Source organism: Neomonachus schauinslandi, chromosome 4, assembly GCF_002201575.2.
Source record: "Neomonachus schauinslandi chromosome 4, ASM220157v2, whole genome shotgun sequence".
NCBI lineage: Eukaryota > Metazoa > Chordata > Mammalia > Carnivora > Phocidae > Neomonachus > Neomonachus schauinslandi.
The window spans coordinates 119640140-119663503 of record NC_058406.1 but is presented as its reverse complement, the minus strand read 5'-3'; the positions used below and the strand labels follow the sequence as shown (position 1 = coordinate 119663503).

The following is a 23364-nucleotide window of genomic DNA, read 5'->3' as shown; positions in this document are numbered from 1 at the left end:
TATATATATATATATATATATATATATATATATATATATATATATATATAATGGAATATTACTCAGCCATCAAAAAAATGAAATCTTACCATTTGCAATGACATGGATGGAACTAGGGGGTATTATGCTAAGCAAAATAAGTTAATCAGAGAAAGACAAATTATCATATGATTTCACTCATGCGAAATTTAAGAAATAAGGCAGAGGATCATAGGGGAAGGAAGGGAAAAATAAAATAAGAGGAAATCAGAGAGGGACAAACCATAAGAGACTTAACTATGGGAAACAAACTGAGGGTTGCTGGAGGGGAAGTAGGTGGGGGGATGGTATAGTTGGGTGATGAGTATTAAGGAGGGCACGTAATGTGGTGAGCACTGGGTGTTATATGCAACTGATGAATCACTGAACCCTACCTCTGAAACTAATAACACACTATGTGTTAATTAAATGAATTTAAATAAAGAAAAGAAAACAAACAAAAAAACAAGCCCAATTCAAACACTTCCCATGTGCATGGTTTCCTCAACTTTCATGATTTTGGTTGCCATCTTTATTCATTTAATATATATTAATTGAGTACATACCACATGCCAGGTATTAAGGATATGCTGATGGATAGAACAACATAGTACCTGCACTTGTGGAGCTTAAAGTGCCTAAGAAAGGCAAATGTTTTAAACCAGTTAATTAAAAATGTGATGTGTGTTACAAAGCAGAAAGTCATGGATACTATTCAATCCTTTAAAAGTAGTGCCTTGCGGGGCGCCTGGGTGGCTCAATCAGTTAAGCATCTGCCTTCGACTCAGGTCATGATCCTGGAGTCCTGGGATCCAGCCCTGCAGTGGGCTCCCTGCTCAGTGGGAAGTCTGCTTCTCCCTCTTTCTCTGCCCCTCCCCCCCTTCCGTGCGCGCGCGCGCGCGCGCGCTCTCTCTCTCTCTCAAATAAATAAACAAAATCTTTAAAAAAGGGAGTGCCTTGATCTTTATGTAAAACTCCAAGAATTGTTTTAGTGAAGTCAGTGTACATTAGGATGATTTATTACCTTGATCCAACTTATGATTCTTTTAATTTGGCCAAGATTGAAATAACTCAGAAATCACATAGCAGAATGGAAAACAGTCAGACTAAAGCTGAGGTAAATCAAAATTTATGCATACAGTTCACAGTAACTGCTGCCTTCTATAATTATACCATGCTTCTCCAGGTAAAAGTATAAACTATCCTGAGGAAAACTTCCAGAGGAAGCCACCTAGTTCAATTCGTTGAGTGCCCTGTTCAGATGACCAATGTGCGTATCAGGAACAGGGTCCTCATACAGGTAGAAAGAAGTTTGATCCCTTCCATTTCTTAAGATTCTCCATATGTTAAAAACAATGAAGAACAGCGAAAAGGAAATCCTCAAGTTAAACTATTTTCTGCTAACAAGCTAACAATTTTAAATCAGTATAAAGATTACTGAATGTGTAATCATATTCCCTGTGGACATCGCCCATAATTTCTTCCAACTTCATCCTTCCGGGACATAGATGCCCCCCTTTGTGTGTTTGTACTGTATTTTCCTGAGTATGGTGAATGAGTTGCATTATTGTAATGAGTGGATCATGTTGTGGTCTTCAGAGCTCTTAACTGCTAATCAAGGTATCCTAGAAAATAAATAGGTAAGCAAAAAGTAGTTTGCTGATTAATAGGTAGTGTTCTACTAAACTAAGTGTGTAATTTTCAGGCCGCTTTTGTTCTTCTGGTCTCAGATATTTTGCCTAGCAATTAAGATGTCAATTCTGAAGCTTTGTAGGTTGCGACTAGCTTTAATGTCCAATGAATCTGAATACTGCTTAATTAAGCTTAGATTAATTTCCTATCACCATCTCCACAATGTATAGAAAAGAAACCCTTTGATAATTAGGAGACTAACCAAAAGATTAAAAAATAACAAATTTTTATTTTTATTTATTTTTATTTTTTTTATTTTTTAAAGATTTTATTTATTTATTTGAGAGAGAGAATGAGAAAGAGAGAGCACATGAGAAGGGGGAAGGTCAGAAGGAGAAGCAGACTCCCTGCGGAGCAGGAAGCCCGATGCAGGACTCGATCCTGAGACTCCAGGATCATGACCTGAGCCGAAGGCAGTTGCTTAACCAACTGAGCCACCCAGGCGCCCAAAAATAATAAATTTTTAAAAGTCTCAGAAATTTGACTACAAATGATGTTATCTATTTCCACTATGTGGAACAATCAGTTCTTATGATTCTATAAAATGTATTTATGGCAGATTTTAGCATAGATCTTCCAATCAAATATCTACGAAACAGCATGAACCTAGAAAAAGATTACTCACATGGTGTTTACTATCCCTTTGCATATTCTGGATGAGTTGTCCAGCTAGTTAAGTTAACTGCTATTGGAATGTTCTGAGAGTAATAATCAATGCAGAAAAATGGCAGATGACAAGAATGTTGGGATTTTATCATGCATCACTTTGACATTTGTTTGAACCCAATTTTTGTTTTGCGAACTCAGTAACTTCTACTTAACTTCCTGCCTACCCTTGTGGTTTTTTGTTTTTTTTTTAACTGTAAGGAATCAAATACTTCAAATACTTTTTTTCTTTTAAATTATATCACAAGTTAGGAAAAAAAAGAGCATTCTTTACATTCAAAGGTTTTGCTAATCATGGCAATTATTTTGGGATCTGAAGCTTAAAATGAAGCCCTTTGAAGAGAGAACTTTAATTGTTTTTACCTTTCTTTGTAAATTATCAGATACAAGTGGTGACCTAGGGTCAAAGGTCAGTTGAAATATCTAATACCTACCACTTTGGAGAAAAAGGGAATTGCTAATGTTATTCTGGGTCTTGAAATGTACATGAGAGTGTGAGTGTGTGTGTGTGTGTGTGTGTGTAAATAATGTGCTTAGGATGAGATTGGTGAGGAAAAAACACAGAACTCAATGTCTTTTTCATATACTATTTAGGAAATATTTATTTCCTTCAGAGAGTAGCAATGTACATGTTACTTAGAAAATACATGGCAAATTTCAGTTTGCTTGTCTTCTAAAAAATCTCATAAGAAAACATGTACTTCTGAGAATTGGAGCCTAATTCCTACATAAATTGTCTATCTACCTAATCTATAAATCTATAATCATATATTATGCATGATTTGGATAACTATCTAAATAGTTACAGATTGATTTGGGGAATCCTCTGAGGCTCATCATATTGCTCTCTGTGATATTCATGTTGGAATGGCCACTGGATTTTTTCAGCATCTGGGACTGTTTTCAAAGGAAAAGCGAGGATGAGCACATCCAATGGTGAGCACTTGATTTTTAGTTAATTGTATTTTATGATACATATATGCTGCTTTAAAAGTACTGTAACCAGAGCCATGAATGACAGCTGCCTCTTCTTCAAACAAATGTAATCCAAACTAATTTAAAGAACTTAAATTAATTAATTAATCATCTCCTCCTTACTCTTATACACGGTTGTAGTGACATGCTTTCAAAGTATATCACACCAAAATAATATGACATTCTTCCAAATTACTTTAATTATTTAAGAATTGGATCAAAATTTCTTCTGCAGGGATTCAAGGTTCTAGTTTCTGATCCTGAGCTATGTTGTAGATATATGAAAAGAGAACACGGCAGAGATTAGTAGCCAAGACTCTGGAGCCACACTGCCTGGGTTCCATCTCCTGGCTCTGCAGTTCACTTGCTGTGTGACCTAGACAGGCTAACTCAACCTTTCTGAGCCTCAGTTCTTCACTGGTAAAGTGAGGATAATAACAGCATCCCCTCATTGGGTTGTTTTAAAGGTGGGATTAGTCATTATTTAAAGTGTGTACTGAGGGTTTCAGAGGGGAGGGGGTTGGGGGAATGAGGTAACAGGATGATGGGTATTAAGGAGGGCACGTGTTGTGATGAGCACCGGGTGTTATATGCAACCAATGAATCATTGAACACTACATCCAAAACTAATGATGTAGTGTATGTTGGCTATTTGAACATAAAAAAAAAAGTGCATAATGCAGTGCCTGTGCATAACAAGCCCCTAACACACACACATATAGGTGTGTGTGTGTGTGTGTGTTATAATTATTATCATTGTATTGATTAAGTGGCATTTGCTTTGGGGGAGCAGACCTAAGGCAACTATTGGCCTGTTGTAGAATATTTAAGATGTCTGAGAAGTAACTGGGGCAGGATCCCAGCACTTGTCCCTGTAAATTCTTCTGGGTCTGAGAAAGCCATACTTTCTGTCCTTGTCCTACTTTCTTACCTTACCTATCCTCTGACAGCAAGTATCATCCTTGGTTCACATTACTGAATACTTCTAAAACAATGTAGATGTTAACACCATATTAAAAATAAGTAGCCGGGGCGCCTGAGTGGCTCAGTTGGTTGAGCGGCTGCCTTCGGCTCAGGTCATGATCCCAGGGTCCTGGGATCGAGTCCCATGTCGGGCTCCCCGCTCGGCGAGGAACCTGCTTCTCCCTCTGTCTCCTGGCTTGTGCTCTCACTCTCTCTCTGTCAAATAAATAAATAAAATATTTAAAAAAAAATAATAATAAAAAATAAAAATAAAAAAAAAATAAAAATAAGTAGCCATTTATTTGCTTTAAATGTTGGCAATTAGGATTCAGGTTAATTCAAACATCATTCCCTTCAAACATCATTCAGATGATTTTAACACATCTAGATGGTTTTTTTTTCTTGTGTTCTTACCAGTTCTTAAATAAGGTTCTAGCTAATAGTGAAGGCACGCTAGAACTTTCTTTTTTTTTTTTTTTAAAGATTTTATTTATTTATTTGACAGAGAGAGACACAGCGAGAGAGGGAACACAAGCAGGGGGAGTGGGAGAGGGAGAAGCAGGCTCCCTTGCAGAGCAGGGAGCCTGATGTGGGACTCGATCCCAGGACGCTGGGATCATGACCTGAGCCAAAGGCAGTCGCTTAACCGACTGAGCCACCCAGGCGCCCACGCTAGAACTTTCATTAGCTCACTCAACCATTAGAGTAGCAAAAAGATCGCTGTTCAAACTAAAAATTGTAACGCTATCGCTAATAACGCTAAAACCTGGTTATCTGATTGATGAAGACAGTGACTTTGCAGATTGACTGGAATTCTTAAAGTACAAATTGACACATCAGAGTAAGTTTTTAGCCTCAGGTTTTGATTTGTAAGGTTACAACACTCTGCATGAATTAACAAAAGACGGCAAGGTGACGGCAAGAAATGATTGAAATAAAGATTGAGAATAGCAAATCAGTCACCAAATGCACATTATAATTACCAGCCCCCTCCAAGGTACAGGGAACAATAAATAGGCATTAAAATTCACTAGTAACCTCAGTACAAAGGATTATTGAAATTAAAAATATATCATTTTGCTTTTCCCTGAGGCTCTGGTTTGAGATATTGTGGATACACATTTATCTTCTCACTAAGACTCACTTGGGTCAAAGCCATTTATATCCACTGACAGATCACAAACCCAGTAAGGAAGGACCACATGTGGTGGCTTTCCTTGTGGTCTATGTCATGTACTGTTTTAATGTGGCTTATTAAATTTCAATAAAGACAAGTTTTTTCTGACAATTCAATAAGGCATAAACTCATCAAGAAGTAAAGGGAGTAAATGGGGGATGCTTGGGAACTGTTCTCTTTCTAAACTATAAACATACCTCTCAGTATTTCCACACTTAAAACTCACTCATTCTGAAGACAGAATTCTACCTCTCTCAATCATGTACACATGACCCAAAGGCTGGAAAAGAAAGGGGGAAAAAAAACAGAACTTAATGGCATTTCAAAGTTTATTGTTAGCTTTATGATAGAACTCAATGAAATCAGAGAAAACAGCAACTGTAGCTATATTTGACATAAATGGACAAATCTTACCTAAAAGCCCCAGCATATGGCCATATATGTGAAATAGATCACTTTGACAGTCCTGAGTGCTTCATGGGTTCTAAATATTTTATGCCTTCCCCATTTGTTAATGCTTCCAGTCAAATACAGATATAGAGAGAAATACAGTGGGTTGACGTTCTAGAAGTCAGACACATTTAATAGACTATAGATAGAGTAAGCCTGGCTTCTAAACTTAGGCTTGTTTCATTCACTTAGCATCTCAAAAAAGTATTTGTAAACACAATACTGTTCAATCCTGGAAAAGTATGCAGACTAGTGGGTCCCGGAACTTAACTAAGTCCTCCTTCCAAAGGCCAGTTGCTTTTCACTTAAATGAAGCTGTCTAACCCCAGATAAGAAAAGCATTCGAGATTTCTGGTGTGCTTTAAATATTCAGAGTTCCTTCCAAAGATCACACTGTAGACATTTTCTCATGGTAAACATTTGAGTTAGCAAATAGAAACCCTATAAAAGAAAAAAGATCACATAGTTTGAAAATCCTAAGAACATTTGCTTCTTCAACAGACATTGATAAGACACTGTATGCTCCAACTAGGAACTGTATTCTCCTTGGCAACAGAACCAAAGAGAGAAAGCAAGCTGGAAAGATGCTTTAAATGGAGTTTGAAGATTTTCCGTGCATTTTAAAAATCCATACTGTATCATATCCCTTATAACATTAAAAATCAATCTAGACTCTAGTTCAATGGCTCTTCTTCACAAAAAACTCTGAGATTCTTATAACAATCGCTTCCTACATCTTCTGTCATTGACTTGCAGAGTCGCCTCTTCTAGCTCTGATGTCCTTTTTCTCCGGTTTTTCTGTTTTAAAAATACCCTTAAAAATATCCATGATATTAAAAGAATAAAGTGAACTATACCATGATATGTAGTGTACAATTTTAGTCGTATAAAAGAATAGACACGGGCAAATAGAGGACTTTCAATTGTGAGTGGCTTTTTCTTTAATTTTTCTGCATTTTCTTTTTTTTAAGATTTCTTGAAACATTTTTAAGTAATCTCTACACCCAACGTGGGGCTCAAACTCACAACCCCAAGGTCAAGAGCCACATGCTCTACCTACTGAGCCAGCCAGGCACCCCTCTGCCTTCTTTTTTCATTTTCTAAAACTTCTAAAATGTATTGGTATTGTTTTTATAATTCTAAAAGTAAACATTAGTATAGGCTTTTAATCCATCATCCACATATCTGAAATCTGAAAATGAAGTTTTTCATGATTTTAGCACTCTTTCATTCGGCAGCACAACCTAACCTGACCTAGCAAGAAAACTATTTACAGCCTTTATCTAACTTGTGAGAATTCTGGTATATTACTCTGCGGAAATACTAATGTGTTTGATTATGGAGTTCTGTCTCAGGGTTTTACCAAATTTATAGTCTATGTGTCACTATATGCACCCATAAAACCTGAAAAGTTCTGAATTCTGAAACACATCTCACCCTAAGCATTTCAGATGAGGAACTGTGGACTTTTAATAAAGTAAAAAAAATTAATAAGATCTTTCACAAAGCCTAAATACTATATATTGAGATGGTCATGATCCAATGCCATTGAGAGCTCAGATATGACCTACTAGACACTTTGTTCCATGATGAAATAGGTTATGGTGAGGAAGATACCAACAATCATTCATTTTTTAGAGTGCTGCTATAAGTTGTATTTACAATAAGATCCACTAGCTCCTTACCTTTGAAAGTCCTCATAATCTTGAAAATGCTATAATTGGACACTTTCTTATCTGATGCTTCCTTATATGAGATTCACCTAGGGAGGCTGGACAAACAGTACTATTACTAAGAGAGGTAAAGTCATCGATCCTGCTAATAATCAGCAAAACTCAAGTTAGACAAGCTCTTGTGATTCCTGTGATCATGTGTTTTGTTTTGTTTCTTTCCCAGCATACCACGCTGCCTTAAAATCTTGGACAGAAACTTTTTTTTTTTTTAAAGTTTGGGCTTCTTAAAGAACTTTTCCCATCCTTCTAAGTAGACACTATGAGGTAGAGCAAACACTATGAGTGCCGAGGTCAAACCAACAACGATCAAGTTCTGCCTCCCCCACTTAAGAGACCCTGACCTTGAATAAGTTATTGAACCTCTCTGACCCAGCTTCTCATCTGCAAAATGGAAATCATTATAGGTAAACTTTACAAAATTCTAGTATATAGGCTGTTGGTGAATACATGATCCCCACTAGCTTTGATTTTCCAAAATAGTATCTGGTAACTCAGGCAAAGAAAGTTAAATGATATTTTATTTTAGATGACAATCTGGCTTTGTTTGTTTTTATACATCAAATTTTAGGGCTGGTTCATCTTTGATAATTTTATATTTATTAAACTGACTTCAAAGACCATCACCAGTTTTGAGAAAAATAATCTCATTTCAGTATATGCACGAATGGCTGGATCATTGCACAACTCAGTCACTTATTTACAAGTTGAGTTTTAAAAACTGTTCTATTCTCTTCAACTGTCTTTCTCAATAGTCAAATTGTCATCTATCTGTGTTACATAAATGGCTTTTTCTAGCCTTAAGTTTGATTTAGAAATTGAGAAATTGATTGAGAAATTTTAGAAATTGAGAAAATGTACATATTACATTATATATAACACATATTTTATATATAAATAAGTAAGCAATATGAAAAAAAATATATATATGGAGAAAGAGACAGAGAGAGGCAGAGACAGAGAGACAGAGACACACAGAGTGAGTTCACTACATAATTTCCAAAAATGCTTTGAGTGTATGAACAAGTGAGGAAAGCATTTACATACGTATTTTTCCTTTATCAATAAAGCCTCATGAATCCATAGGACAACTTATTTAAAAAGGGATAATTTGGGCTAAGTAAGCAGGAACTCCTGGAGATAAAGACTCAGGAGGAGCGGATCGCTGACAAGAAACACAGCGCCAAAAACAAGCGGGCAGCCCTTTGGGTGCTAGAGTGCAAGAAGAGGTATGAAAAGCAGCTGGTGGAGATCAAGGGCACACTACAACCATCAAATTTCAGCAAGAGGCCCTGGAGAGCGTCAGGAGTGACATGGAGGTGCTCAAGAACATGGACTATTCCGCCAAGGCCACTAAGGCTGCCTATGACAACACAGACATTGATAAAGTTGAAGAGTTAATGCAGGGCATTGCTGACCAGCAGGAACCTGTGGAGGAGATTTCAACAGCTATTTCAAAACCTGGAGGATTTGGAGAAGAGTTGGATGAAGATGACCTCCTGGCAGACTTAGTACTACGATGGAAGGAACTAGACAAGAATGTGCTGCAAATTAGTGGACCTGAAACAGTCCCTCTACCAAATGTTCCCTCTATAACCTTAACATCAAAGCCCACCTGCCTGCACCACGTCCTGCCTGCCCCGCATATACACAGCCGGCACTGGACCAGTTCAATGGATCCAGCCCTGTTCTACAATTCCTTCATGTCATCCTCGTCCTCTTCCTCCTTCTTGGTGGTCTCTTGAATCTCCCTCCAAAGCAGCAGGGCCACATCACTGCTCCCTCTCTGCAGAGAATGATCTTCACCCAGCCAGACTGGGTTGGGAAGGGGGGAGGAGAAGGGAAAAGGGTGGGTGGGATGGGAGGTGCTTGCTGTTTATAATGTGGAATTCCTGTAAAATAAACTGTATTTGCAAATCCAACATTGAGCTTCTGGACTACGCTAACGCCACTGCTGAACCTCAAAGGCAAAGGTCTACCGTTTGAAGTTGAAATGATCTGAAAATGTAGATGTCCTGAAAATGTTCTTTTCAGTCAGTTGACTTGTCCCACATCTCTTTGTAAGACTTGTATGGGACTGGCAGAAAAGTCAGTTTTTGAAAGCTGTATGCTCTTCCTTGTCCTTAGCTGTAATAAAGCATCTGATTTTGCTTTCCTTGAGAGCTGTATTTCTGTCCATCATCTGTGTACTGGCCCCTGTGTTTACCACTCTGCACACCCCTCGCTCATACTCCCCTGGTCTTTTGGAGTTTGTGACACTGATTTGGAAAGGATGATGTTCTCTTGAGAGCAAGTGAGACTGCAGAGTTCAATTCCAGCTATACAGTTTTCTAACATAGCTCTAAGGTCCTTGTTGCTATTTGTGATAACAGATAACTCATTGGAAACATGTGCATTCATTTATATTCAGATGAAATTATGGTTTGCACTGTCTATTAAAAAGACAGGAATAATTTGGAGATCAGGTCAAACAATAACTTGAAGTATTTATAAAATAAAAACTTCTAAGAAAGTTAATAATATTGTGTATGTCCCAATATAAAATAACCATGATATGCAAATATTTACTTGAGTAATACTTGGAAAGTTGCCTAAACTGGTTTCCTAAAAATAATGTTATTTAGAGATCATCTTGAAATATGAGAGACTTAGCAGAACTTAACTATAGGGTGTCCTTTGTTTTTGTGGAAAAAATTTTATTAAAAAAACTCACCCTAGATGTAAATGTGGCATGTCACAGAGAAAAGATAGTTATATTATCTTATATATAATAACTATCATATATAATAAGCAATTTATTAATTATAAGTTTATCCACTTATTAATAGATTCAAAAAAGCAATTCACAATTTTCTATCTTTATCCAATAATGGTTTCTATATGAAATAAAATTCATAAAACTTCATGTCTTAGATTCTGAAATTCAAAATTTTGAGAAATCTAGGTTTTTCCCTTATGTTAACTTACCAAGATTATTTCCTTTCATTAGTAAAAGTAACACCTAATACTTTCCATCCCTCCACCAAACAGTATTAACCCACAGTAATTCTACCAAAGAATTAAAGATGGCTGGATTTAATTATCTTATTTCCATTTGACTTGGAAGACTCATCATATCGATATAATCAGGATTCCCTCCCTATACTCTGGACATTTAAAGGGGGGAAACCAAATTGGCTACCAGGATCAATGGATCACTGGAATGTCTGAATTTCTGCTTCTGATGAATGAAGGAAGAAATCATGAGATCCAGACATTATTCATTACTTTTAGAAATAATTATTAGACTTTTATTATGTGCATCAGTTGGCTGTGTCCATGTCAGAGAATGAAAAAAACCAAAAGCACAAGATTATTTTATATTGTGTCCAATTACTCTTTTCTCATGGAGAGTATTTGGGGTGACTATTGACAAAAGTGCCAGCAATGGAAAACAACAGATACCTAGACATATCTGTTTGATGTCAACTCATTAATAATCACCACTTCCTCAAAAAACAAGGAATTTATAAGTGGCTAACTCAAAGGAAATAGATGAATTAGACTTCATTTCGCTAAATAGCATCTTAACGGTTTAACATTACTAACCATACTTCCTAATAGACCTCACTTTCCAATGAGATTAAGTAAAATAATTCCATTTCACATTTATCAGCCACAGGTAATAGAAACTAAAGATTCTACTCAACTACCTCTCAAAAGATGAGAGGACTACATGGCCTGGTTTGCTTGAGACAGTCCTGATTAATGCCTATTTTCTCTGGGTAATATTAATCATACTATTTTCTGTTGTCATCCTGGTTTGAATGATAAATTATACAGTCATCTTAACTATAACTGATACTCACAAAATACTTCAAAAATCTCACCAGGAATGGCACCCTAGTAACACAAAGCATTATTTTCATGTCTTGTCAATTTACACTAATGCCAAAAGATATATTTTTTAGATATCCAAATCATATGCATAAAAAGAAAACCTTTCACACTAATGTTTATAGTAGCATTACTAACAATAGCCAAAAGGTAGAAATAACCCAAATCAACAGATGAATGGATAAACAAAATGCATATATATATATATATATATATATATATATATATATATATATATACACACACACACACACACAATAGAATATTATTTGGCCTTAAAAAGGAAGAAAATTCTGACACATGCGACAACATGGATGGTCCTTAAAGACATTAGGCTAAGTGAATAAACCAGATTACCTAGAATAATCAAATTCACAAGTATTGATAGTAGAATAGAGGTTATTAGGAGCTAGGGAGAGGGGGTAATAGAGAGTTACTGTTTACAGGGTACAGAGCTTCTGAATTATAATTCTGAATCATAATTTCATCTGAATATAAATGAATGCACATGTTTCCAATGAGTTATCTGTTATCACAAATAGCAACAAGGACCTTAGAGCTATGTTAAAAAACTGTATAGACGAAAAACTTCTGGAAGTTGATAGTGGTTGAACAATAACATGAATGTATTTAATGCCACTGAAGTGTACATTTAAAAATGCCTAAAATGGTAAATTTTATATTAGGTACATTTTACCACAATTAAACAAAAAAGGTATGTATTAAATGTAGGTGAAGGGGATTAAAAGGTACAAACTTCCAGTTATAAAATAAATAAGTACACCATGGGGAATGCAGTCAGTAATATAGTAATAATTTTGTATGGTGACAGATGGTAACTAGATTTATCAGGGGGATCATTTTGTAATGTCTAAAAATATCGAATCACTATCATGTACACCTGAAACCAACAGAATATTGTATGTCAATTATACTTCAATTTAAAAAAAGAAAAACTAAAGAAAATAATACAAGTTTTATTAATTAATTTTGACATATGTTTTAATAATTTATTATTTTTATGGAAAACCAGTAAAAGCTAGCCATGTGTCCAGATCTTGATGTCACACAGGAGTTTTGAGAACACTAGCTGCATCTCAAGTGCCACAATCATATGCCTAAGATCTCTTCTTTATGCTATTATTAAGAAAGACTCTACGACCATTTTACATAAACTTTTGTCAGCTGACTCAGTAACTATCAAAAGCATTTTGTTAGTTTCACTTAAACTTCTCTGACTTAAGGTCAAATCTTAAAATCAGCAACCATAACGAACGCATATGAGCATTTTAACTCAGACCAGAACAGAAAACCTTTTCAGGATACTTAGTTGTCACTGCCTGTAAGTTACCAATTGCTATTGTTAACACCTCATCACCTTCTTGCCACTCTGAATTGCTGTCACAACATTTCCTTTACTCATCTCTTTAAAGGTACGTTGTAATCTATGGTTTTCAGTTTCTTGCTTATCAAGCACAACTATCTATAGGCTTGAAATACTCTGGAGTCTATAATTTTCCTCTATTGTAGTCTCTTACCATTAGACTCAGAAGAAATAGCTAACTCGCCAGACCCCACACACTTCAATATGAATGTTTGTTTCAGTTCCCATTTTGAGGGATTTTTCCTGGGGTAAGGGGAAACCATATGGAAGACTAGAGAAAGGACTGCAGAGGCCAAAGACTGGGAGGGCCAGTATAAAATAGGACTGCCACTATCCTTAGCCTCTATTCTTAATCTGCCTCCTCTGTTTCATTCCTTGATTTCTTGGTACCTCCCCAACTTCTACGGCCTCTTTTCAGCTCTGTGTAATTGTATAATAGAACAAGTAAAGCAACAATAGGAGAATGCACTCAAGAACCAGATGCTCCAAATCCAAATCTCAGCCTTAGCATTTACTATGTGGCCTTGGACAACTTCTTTAACCTCTCTGGGGCTCCATTTTGTTTATAAAAAAGGTGGATATAATAACATCATTTACTTCTGAGGGCATATGTAAAATGCTTAAAGTAATGCTTGGCATATTGTTAGAAATCAAATATTATTAACTCTATTTCCTTTATCACTTGATAATTCCATACCCAGTCTTCATGAAAAATAACAACTCAAGCTCCAAATATTCCAAATGACTCAATCATTAGGTATAAGCCCTGAGTAACCCTCTTTCTTATTCCCTTTATTATATATTTATGGTTATTGAGAGGAATATATCTACTTTATTCCTCTGAATATATTATAGTGGTTAATAATACAGTATTATTATAGGGTGTTAGTAGAGTCAGAATGTGTTAGTAGAGTCAGAATGTGAGTGTTCATTTTCTTTTTTTAAGATTTTATTTATTTATTTATCTGACAGAGAGAGACACAGCGAGAGAGGGAACACAAGCAGGGGGAGTGGGAGAAGGAGAAGCAAGCTTCCCGCGGAGCAGGGATCCCGATGCAGGACTTGATCCCAGGACTCCAGGATCATGACCTGAGCTGAAGGCAGTCGCTTAACCAACTGAGCCACCCAGGTGCCCGAATAGGAATACTTTTAATATTTATCTTGTAGCTTTGCTGTGTGTATTAAAAACATTATCCCAATACCTATCAAATAGTGCCTGATGTAAAAAAATATCTCTGTAAACTGCAAACATGAATAAGTAAGAAAACCTTCATAAGAGGAAACAGAAATAGTAGAGGAGAGACAAAATAATTTTTAATAAGCATAAAAAGTATCCTCAAAGATATAAGTGAGGATAATAAAAACAAGAGGTAAAAATAAATAGTTTAAAGGAGGAACTAACTGGAGAGAACAGGTGTGAAAATATAATAGTCAAAATAAAGACCTAACTTGATAAGTTGGATGGCAAAGGAACACAGCTGAAAATGGTCAGGTGGTGGAATTACAGTAGAAAGCATCAGGAGGTCAAAGAGATGGAAAGAAAAGAAGGGCTATGGAGGAGAAAATGCATATGTCTACACTATAAAAAACAGTTGGAAAATAAGAAAAAAATAATGGAGGGGAGACAATATATTTAAACATATTTAATATTTAAATATATTTGATTAATAATCAGCAATGTTCCAAAATTAAAGAAAGATATAAAACCTCAAAATGGCTCACAGAATGACAGATTAGATAAGAAAATAATCCAAACAAGTCATATTATAGTAAATTTAAAGAATACCACAGACGAAGAGAAAATTCTAAAAGCTTCCAGGGAGAACACTACCAACAAAAAGAAAAAATAACTCAAATTGACATTGTACTACAAAATAGCAATAATGTAGACAAGAAATATACAAATTATATTTAAAGCACTGAAGAAGACTTAAGCCTACAATTTACAAGGTTAAAATTAGTCATTCTCAAGTATACTACATCTGAGAATTTCTTCCACAGCAAAATACTCTTTAAAGCATTCTTGAAGAAGGTAAACCAACAAGAAGAGAAATAAATTCAAAAAGGTACTAGAAAATATGGAAAATAAGGATGAATGAATAAATAAAGTTTACCATGGTCTAAATAAAAATTTGCTCCATCTACCAAGGAAAAAAATTATATCCATAAATATCCAGAAACAATTTATTTAAACTATATTATCCAATACAGGAGCCATTGGCCTCATTTGGATATTTAAATTAAATTAAATTAAAAATTCAGTCCCTCCCCCAGTCATAGTAGCCATACTTTGAGTGTTCAACAGACATGTGGCTAGTGGCTACTGTATGGGGTAGCACAGTTACAGAATGTTTCCATCATCACAGAAAGTTCTGTGGTACAGTGCTGTTGTAGATGATATGCAACATGGGGATTAAGGGTGATAGTTGGGAAAAGAGGGTCAATAGAGGAAAGACAGTGTCTCGGGATACGTATCTCTTCCAGAGGGAAGATGTACATAATGATATATGCAAGATACTGGTATGGTAAAAGAACCATAAATACATTACATTAGGTCTAATTAACAAAAAGGTAAAAAGCAAACATATAATTTCTACAACTAAGAAATTCTACCACTTCGAAGAAAGAAAAATTATCTTGTATGTAATAGAAAAATCTGATATAATAGAAATAAATTATAACATAACTAAAATTAACATAAATATAAATGGATAAAACTGTTTAATAGTGACTCTCTGGGGGCACCTGGGTGGCTCAGTCAGTTGGGCATCTGCCTTTTCCTCAGGTCATGATCCCAGGGTCCTGGGATCGAGCCTGCACTGGGCTCCCTGCTCCGTGGGGAGCCTGCTTCTCCTTCTCCCTCTCCCCCTCCCCCTGCTTGTTCTCCCTCTCTGTGTCAAATAAATAAATAAAGTCTTTTAAAAAAAATAGTGACTCTTTGATAGGATGCTTAAAAAATTGATTTAACAATATTACCTGTAAGAGTTACACATTAGTGACAAAAAGATGCAGAAAGAATTAAAAATAAAGGGAGGAGAGACAGAAAATGATAAAGTAAGAAAATAGTATGAACTAATTGACACTTGTAGTGGTAATTAAAATAACTAACAAAATGGATTTTAAGACAAAAAGTAAATCAAAAGCCACAATGAAAGACTATATTACCAGAAAAAATCATAGGTGAAAAGGTCCTAATATCATAAATATGTATGCATTTGTCTATACTGACACAAAACTGCATCAATTATCACATCTATAGGAAAAATAAATTAATGAACAACTGTGATTGAGATTCTGAGGACAACTCTTTCAGAAACTGATAAAGATAAAAGAATAAGAAAACATCTAGAACTCTTGAATAAGATGACTCATAAGCTTAAATTAACAGATACATACATAATTTTATACCAAGCAGAATAAACATTTTAAGTATGTATGGAACACACACAAAAGTCAATGGTGAAATTACTCTCAAAGGAAACCTCAGTAAACTTCAAAGAATTGATATCATACGTATTATATTCACTAGTCATAGGAATTAGAAATAAATAAAAAAATAACTAAAAACTGTATATATCTGTAACTAAGACTTATGACTAAGTAAATAAGCTAAAATGGTAATAGCATGGGAAATTAGAAACAGTTTAAAGCTAAATGACAAAAAAACTACACATCGACAAATGTGGGACACATTTGCCCCTAACAAGGGGCACAGAAAAATTGCAGTTTTAAATGGATTTATCGGAAAATGAAAGGAAATGAAAACACATAAGATAAGAAATGAGAAGAGGTGGGCGGCTAGGTGGCTCAGTCGTTAAGAAACAAGAAGAAGAAAAGACAATAAAGCCAAAGAAATAAAAAGAAAATAAAATTAAAGTCAGCAATCAGTGACATAACCAAGAAACACTAACAATTCAAAGAGATGAACAAACAAAACTGATTTTTTGAAAATACTAAGTTAGACAAATTTCTGTTACTACTTTTTTTCAAATGTAGATGGGAGGTGAAAAGATCTAGGTAAACAAATTAAGAAAAGAAATACTTCCAGATATAAGAGCTTAAAATAATATGACCTTCATCCATATGCCAATAACTATAAAAATCTTTTTTTAAAAGATACATTTCTAGGAAAATACCAAATGCCAAAACTGGTAACATTGGTGTCTAATGAATATGACAATGACTATTGAAAAATTGAAATATGAATTAAACATTTTCTTTCCACCAAAAAAGATCCAAGGCTCAGACAATTTTACAAAGAATTCTACTGAACTTTCAGGGGACAAATAATACAAACTGGATAATGAAGAAAAAAAAATTTGTATGGACATTTCTCAAGTGTGAACGAAAATCCAAATTAAATAAATTAGCTCCTCGGGCACCTGGGTGGCTCAGTTGGTTAAGCGACTGCCTTCGGCTCAGGTCATGGTCCCAGGGTTCTGGGATCGAGCCCCGCATCAGGCTCCCTGCTCAGTGGGAAGCCTGCTTCTCCCTCTCCTACTCCCCCTGCTTGTGTTCCCTCTCTGGCTGTCTCTCTCTCTCTCTCTCTCTCTGTCAATTAAATAAATAAATAAAATCTTTAAAAATAAATAAATAAATAAATTAGCTCCTCTACATCAATTTAACAAAAATAACACATTATGTACAAGTAGGATTTAATTTAGGGATACAAGCATGTTTTACTGTCAGAATATCTATCAATTCAATTCATCAAACTAATGAATTAGTGGGAAAAATATAGGATTTTCTTAGATAAAAGGCATTTGATGAAATTCAGTATCAAAATAAAATTCTGAGAAAAGTAAAATTAAAGGGAAATTCCTTAACTTGATAAAGGCAGTGCACCAAAAACCACCACAAACATAATGGACCGCCTTTGGTACATTTTTTCCCCTGTTTTATTGACATAACATTGATAGAAAGTACTATATAAGTTTACAGTGTACAGCATAATGACTTGACTGCACATATATCATGAAACAATTACCACGAGTTTAGTTACCATCCATCATCTCATATACAAAAAAAAAAGAAAGAAAGAAAGAAAGAAATTGTTTTCTTATGATGGAAACGCTTAAGATTCACTCTCCTAACAATTTTCATAAATATACAGCAGTGGTGCATATTTTTTAAAAGAGGAAATGAGACAAAGATGTTCCTTATCAATTTTATTTTATTTTATTTTACTTTATGTTATTTGTTTCTACATAGTACTGAAGGTCCTAAAAAGTGAAATAAGATAAAAAAAGAAAGGTATAAGGACTGGAAAAAAAAGAGATAAAATAGTCATTATTGACCAATATATGTTCTTTTACAAGGAAAATCCAATAGAATTAACAGATAAATTCTTAAAAATAATGAGACAGTTCTGGAAAGTTGTTGGATATGAGATCAACTTTAAAAAATTCTTCTACACCAGGAATAACCATATAGAAAATAAAATAGAAAGCAAGATACTATTCAAACTAGCAAAGGGACAAAATATCTAGGAATTACTGCAATTGTGGTATAATGAATGCATAAGACATTATAGAGAAAATTTTTTATTTTAAAACTTTACTTATTAACCCTACTGAAAGATATAAAAGACCCAAATAAATGGAGAGTTATACTCTGTTCACTAATAGACAACATTGTAAACATATTAACTCTTTTTATTTTTTTAAAAGATTTTATTTATTTGAGAGAGAGAGTGAGCACGAGCAGGGGAGGAGCAGAGGGAAAGGGAGCAGCAGACTCCCCGCTGAGCAGGGAGCCCGATGCGGGGCTCATTCTGGGACCCCAGGACCATGACCTGAGCTAAAGGCAGAGGCTTAACAGACTGAGCCACCCAGGCACCCCGTAAATATATTAACTCTCATTAAACACATTTATAATGAGGACTTGGGGCAAGTGACTTATCTAATGAGACAGGAACACATACCAAGAAGAAGCAAAATACACACAAAACAAAATACCACAGCTACAGTGAGTAAAAATAGTAGGGAGCTCAATTCTTCATTAGCAGTTAGATTGCGTGCTACTTTAAATAAAAAGCCCCTTTGCTTGAACCAGTGAGACCTAAACTATAGATTATCTGTATTTAAAACTGTAGATACAATGACAAAGGGTAAAAACAAAATAGAAACAGAACAGAAAACAGATAAACCAAACTTAGTGTGTTGACTAATTATCACCAGATCCAGATGAAGCCTTCAGAATGGAAGAGCACAAGAGAACATATTTCAGCATTAAGGATGATTTAGAGAGCAAAATGTGCGAAAGTCATGGAAGTTCTGAAATAAGTCAGGATATTCGAAACTGAAGTTTTGGGCAAACATTTATTGCCTCACACTTAATACACTCTTGCAATAGCGACAAAACTGATCTGCCTGCCTGTGGCACCCCCCGGCCAGATTAATCTTTCTGGAACACTGCATGTCAAGAGAGTAAAAAAAGTCTGAGGGTGAAGATATGTCTTTGCCATCTTTATTGCACAGTCCTTAGCTCTCTCTTGATGAAAAAAAGAAAGGAGAAACAGTGTAGCCATGAGAAATTTACTGAAGAGCCAGGGAGCAAGCATGAACGTGTACAGAGGCGGCAAGGTAACCAGCCGGGAGAAAAATGAAACTAGCCAGTATGAAGATGAAGGAGACCTAAGGGCAATGAAAGGAGATGGGAAAGGACTGAATGAAAAGCGGAGTTAGACTATGGCTTAGGACAGCAGGAGGGACCCTTATTTTCTAAGACTGCGCAGAAGTGACACACTTGTCAATATATTCGCTAAACGGATTCCTACTGCATCCACTGAAAAATGATGTCTTGTCAGCTGCACATTTTCTCTGAATCTTGACCAGCTTTTCATCCCCAGTGGAGGTTGAACAAGGATCCTTTGACTGACATTAATTTCTGAACAAGACCAAAGAAGTCATAAAATTAACACCTGAAGGACACGTTTAGTTTGGGTTGGATTCTGTCCTTAGTATTTATCTTCTGGGTCCTTTCAGTGTTCAGTATGGAAGGTAACTAAGAAGACTGACAAATCAATATTACAGATAATGATGTTTTCCTAATTCAAGAACTGCCCTGACCTTGGAATGGCCGAAAGCAGTAAACAAAACGCACATTTTAGAAAAGGCAGAGCACCCAATCCCAGCTACAAAGAGAAAGGCAGAATTCACTGAAAAAGTGGGTCCGGAACATCTTTCTATTAAAATCATCATCCAAATGTAAGCAAAAAAGCCTTTCCCCCCTATTAATAATACCTGCTTCCCAACAGAGTAAGCAAAATAACAAAAACAATAAACCCGGATTGGAACAATAGTTCATTCAAAGCAGCAAAGTAAAATGCTTCCCCAACATAAGCACATGCTCATAACTTGGCAGCAAACAAATAAACGAAAACACTTCTCTGTAGACTGCACCTCATGTTTGGTGGCAATGGTTGTTCAATGCAAATGAACAGAGGAAACTGTGAAAAGAGAACATCTTTGATAACATCTGCCTGCAAATGTTCCGAACACTCAGCATTTGAATCCATGTGCCTAAGTACAAATGTTAATGAGTCTGCATCAGATTGCATGGAGTATGAAGACTGCCAAGTCTGACACCCAGAGTAACTCAAGGGGGAACAATCTGTGTGCTGGATACATTTTTTTTTTTTTTAAATTCAGGATGAATGCTGAAGTGCGGAGACACTTGAAGGAAATCTAGTCGTTAGCCAAAATGATGCTGGTATTTTTAATTTGCTTTCTTGCTTCCAGGCTCAAATACCTGCTCAGTTTGATCTTTTTAAGAAGTGAAAGCATGGGCTAGGCAGGATCAAAATTATACTAATGGAGCAGCTGGAGCTGCATTGTAATTGTCCTACCAGCCTCCTAACATGGGCTGCCTCCCTTGCAAATTGTGATTTGCAAGTTGCTTCACAGAGCCTTCTTGGAAGTTGTGGGAAGCGTCCACATGTCATAACCCACAGGACATGGACTATAGCCAGAGCCATGTGGACTATAGCCAGAGCCATCATTTACTTCTCACATCAGATACATCACTCTCCCCTGCTTAAAATCTTGCAAGAGCTACCTAGCGACCCTTGAATAAAGCCCAACATCCTTAACTAACTTGGCCTGGAAGGTCCTGCGTGACTGGCTTGCCTCCCTCTTAACCCTACTTTGTGCCACACCACTGATTGCTTCTATGCTTTGCCTACACTGGCCTTTTTCCCTCCCCAACACCAGCATCGCTCTGACACCCGAGGGTCAGCAACTCTGGGGATATTGGCACTGCTAAGCACAGAGTGGCATTTTCATGGTGGCTGCTCCTGACACTGGCCTCAAGGGAATCTTTGAGAAGGGGAACTTGAGGAGAGAGACAATATGGTAGGGGGCCCAAGGTGATTCTGGGTCACAGACTGGTCTGCGAGCTAAGAGACTCACCGGTGTACCCATAAGCCACAAAAAGGGGGAAGTGGGGCGCACAGCAACTGCAACTGGGTGTAAATGTAAATGTCACTCTATTTGTGAACACAACTTGCATCTCATTTGAGTGCACTGATTCCCCACACAAAGGACAGCTAAAGAAAGAAGGAACAAAAATTAATTGTATTATTTTCCTCCAGATAAGGATGGGACCATGACCTGTGGAAAGAAATACAAGGAAAACATGAAACTTGTCAAAAGAAGCATAGAAAAAGGGGCTCGAAGGAAGGTTGGGAGGCAGGAGGCAGTGATAACTATATTCTTGTCTACCACGTCCCTGCTCATGGGATCCACAGGACCTTTTCAAATGAGGGAGCATTATAAAATTAGAAAAATAATTAATATGTTCATTACAGAAAATTTGGAACATTGGAAACGTAGGAAGATAAAAAAGTATCACCCAAGATCTGTGCACAGAAGAACAAGTCATGTTAAACCTCTGCTGTATTTTCTTCCAGCCTTTTTTGACATATGTAGTTTTTACAATTATGTTTAGGCTTTTACATAGTTGGAAATTTACCCCTTTCGTAGCACTTGCCCAAGCCATCATAAATTCTCCTTAATCTTAAATTTAAATGCCTATATTAATTCCGCCAGGAAGATGGACCATCATATTTTTATCTAAGCTTCCTACTTGGATATTAAAGACCTTTCCAGTTTTGCACGTATGTAAATATTCACTGTGGCAATTACTTTTGCCATGAGACATTTCTAAGTTCAGAGTTTCTTTCTTTTTTTTTTTTTTTATTTATTTGACAGAGAGAGACACAGCAAGAGAGGGAACACAAGCAGAGGGAGTGGGAGAGGGAGAAGCAGGCTTCCAGCAGAGCAGGGGGCCTGATGCGGGGCTCGATCCCAGGACCCTGGGATTATGACCTGAGCCGAAGGCAGATGCTTAACAACTGAGCCACCCAGGTGCCGCAAGTTCACAGTTTCTAAGCATGACTGAGGACTTCTTCCCAAATGTTGTCTTTACTGCTCTCAGTGGCTTCCATAACTTAAGAGTTTCACAGACTCTTCCTTGCACAGGAAAAAAGGAGTTCTTACCCCCTAGCCTCTATAAGTCATTTTAAGTCATTGCTAGAAGTGACAGAAAAACACTTCCTGGTCATCAATCAACACTTCAGGATGCCCACATTCACATGTAAAATGGAGACTGTGTATAAATAAAATATTTCAATATTCTGCTATCTGTGTGTATCTTTTAAGCCTGTGAGAGTTTATTTTGCAGAGCAAATTTAATTTTTCTTCCTTTAACTAAGAGGGTTCGAGTTCTGTTTCTACTCAGGAGACATTTTATGATGATTCTTTAAGGAAAATTGTACTTATTTTCTTGTTCCAGTGGTTATTCTGAGTGATACTATAGGTCATTAATGGCCTCATGGTTTTTCATATGCTTTCAGCCCCTCTATGCTGAAAGAAAGCTATTCTACTCCTGCCCATACTAATAATCTTGCCAATTTCACATCCCATAATAGCAATTTGTAATCATACATCTCTCCTTTCTAACTCATTTACCTCTATTTTAACCTCATGAAATGAAAATTAAAATGATTAGGAAAACAGTATATTGAAGAATCTAAAACAATCTTTCATTGACTTTGGCACATGTTATTTAGATTGAAATGTAATTACTAATTCATTTTAATATGCACCACCCCTTTTGGTGTATTTCACACATCAAAATTACGTGGTTTTTTTTTTTTTCACTTTGCAGGGATCTTAATTCCTTAATTCTGTCTGTGCAAAGCCGGCTACATTTGAGAAGCATGATTAAACGCAAACTGCCAAGGCAAATGGCATCTCTTCAGTAGACTGTGCCATCACCATCTACAAGGTAGATTTCTGATTCTATGTTATTTCTATGGAAAGCTTTTTGACATTTGTATCATTGTTATTTAGGAAATTGATCAACATGTGATAACTTCCAATTAAGTGAACCAGGATATCTGAAGAAGTGTCTCCAATTTCTATGATTGT

The 23364-nt window shown here is 36.1% G+C and overlaps 1 protein-coding gene across 1 annotated transcript in view; it reads left to right on the top strand.

Annotated features, from left to right (window-relative positions):
- Nucleotides 1-9416, top strand: part of LOC110578796 (putative charged multivesicular body protein 4B-like protein CHMP4BP1) — a 21297-nt gene extending 11881 nt beyond the window's left edge. Inside the window, 2 exon segments of the mRNA XM_021688354.1 lie at nucleotides 8800-8935; nucleotides 8938-9416. Coding sequence (XP_021544029.1) covers nucleotides 8800-8935; nucleotides 8938-9416 — 615 coding nt within the window.
- The last annotated feature ends 13948 nt before the right edge of the window (nucleotides 9417-23364 follow it).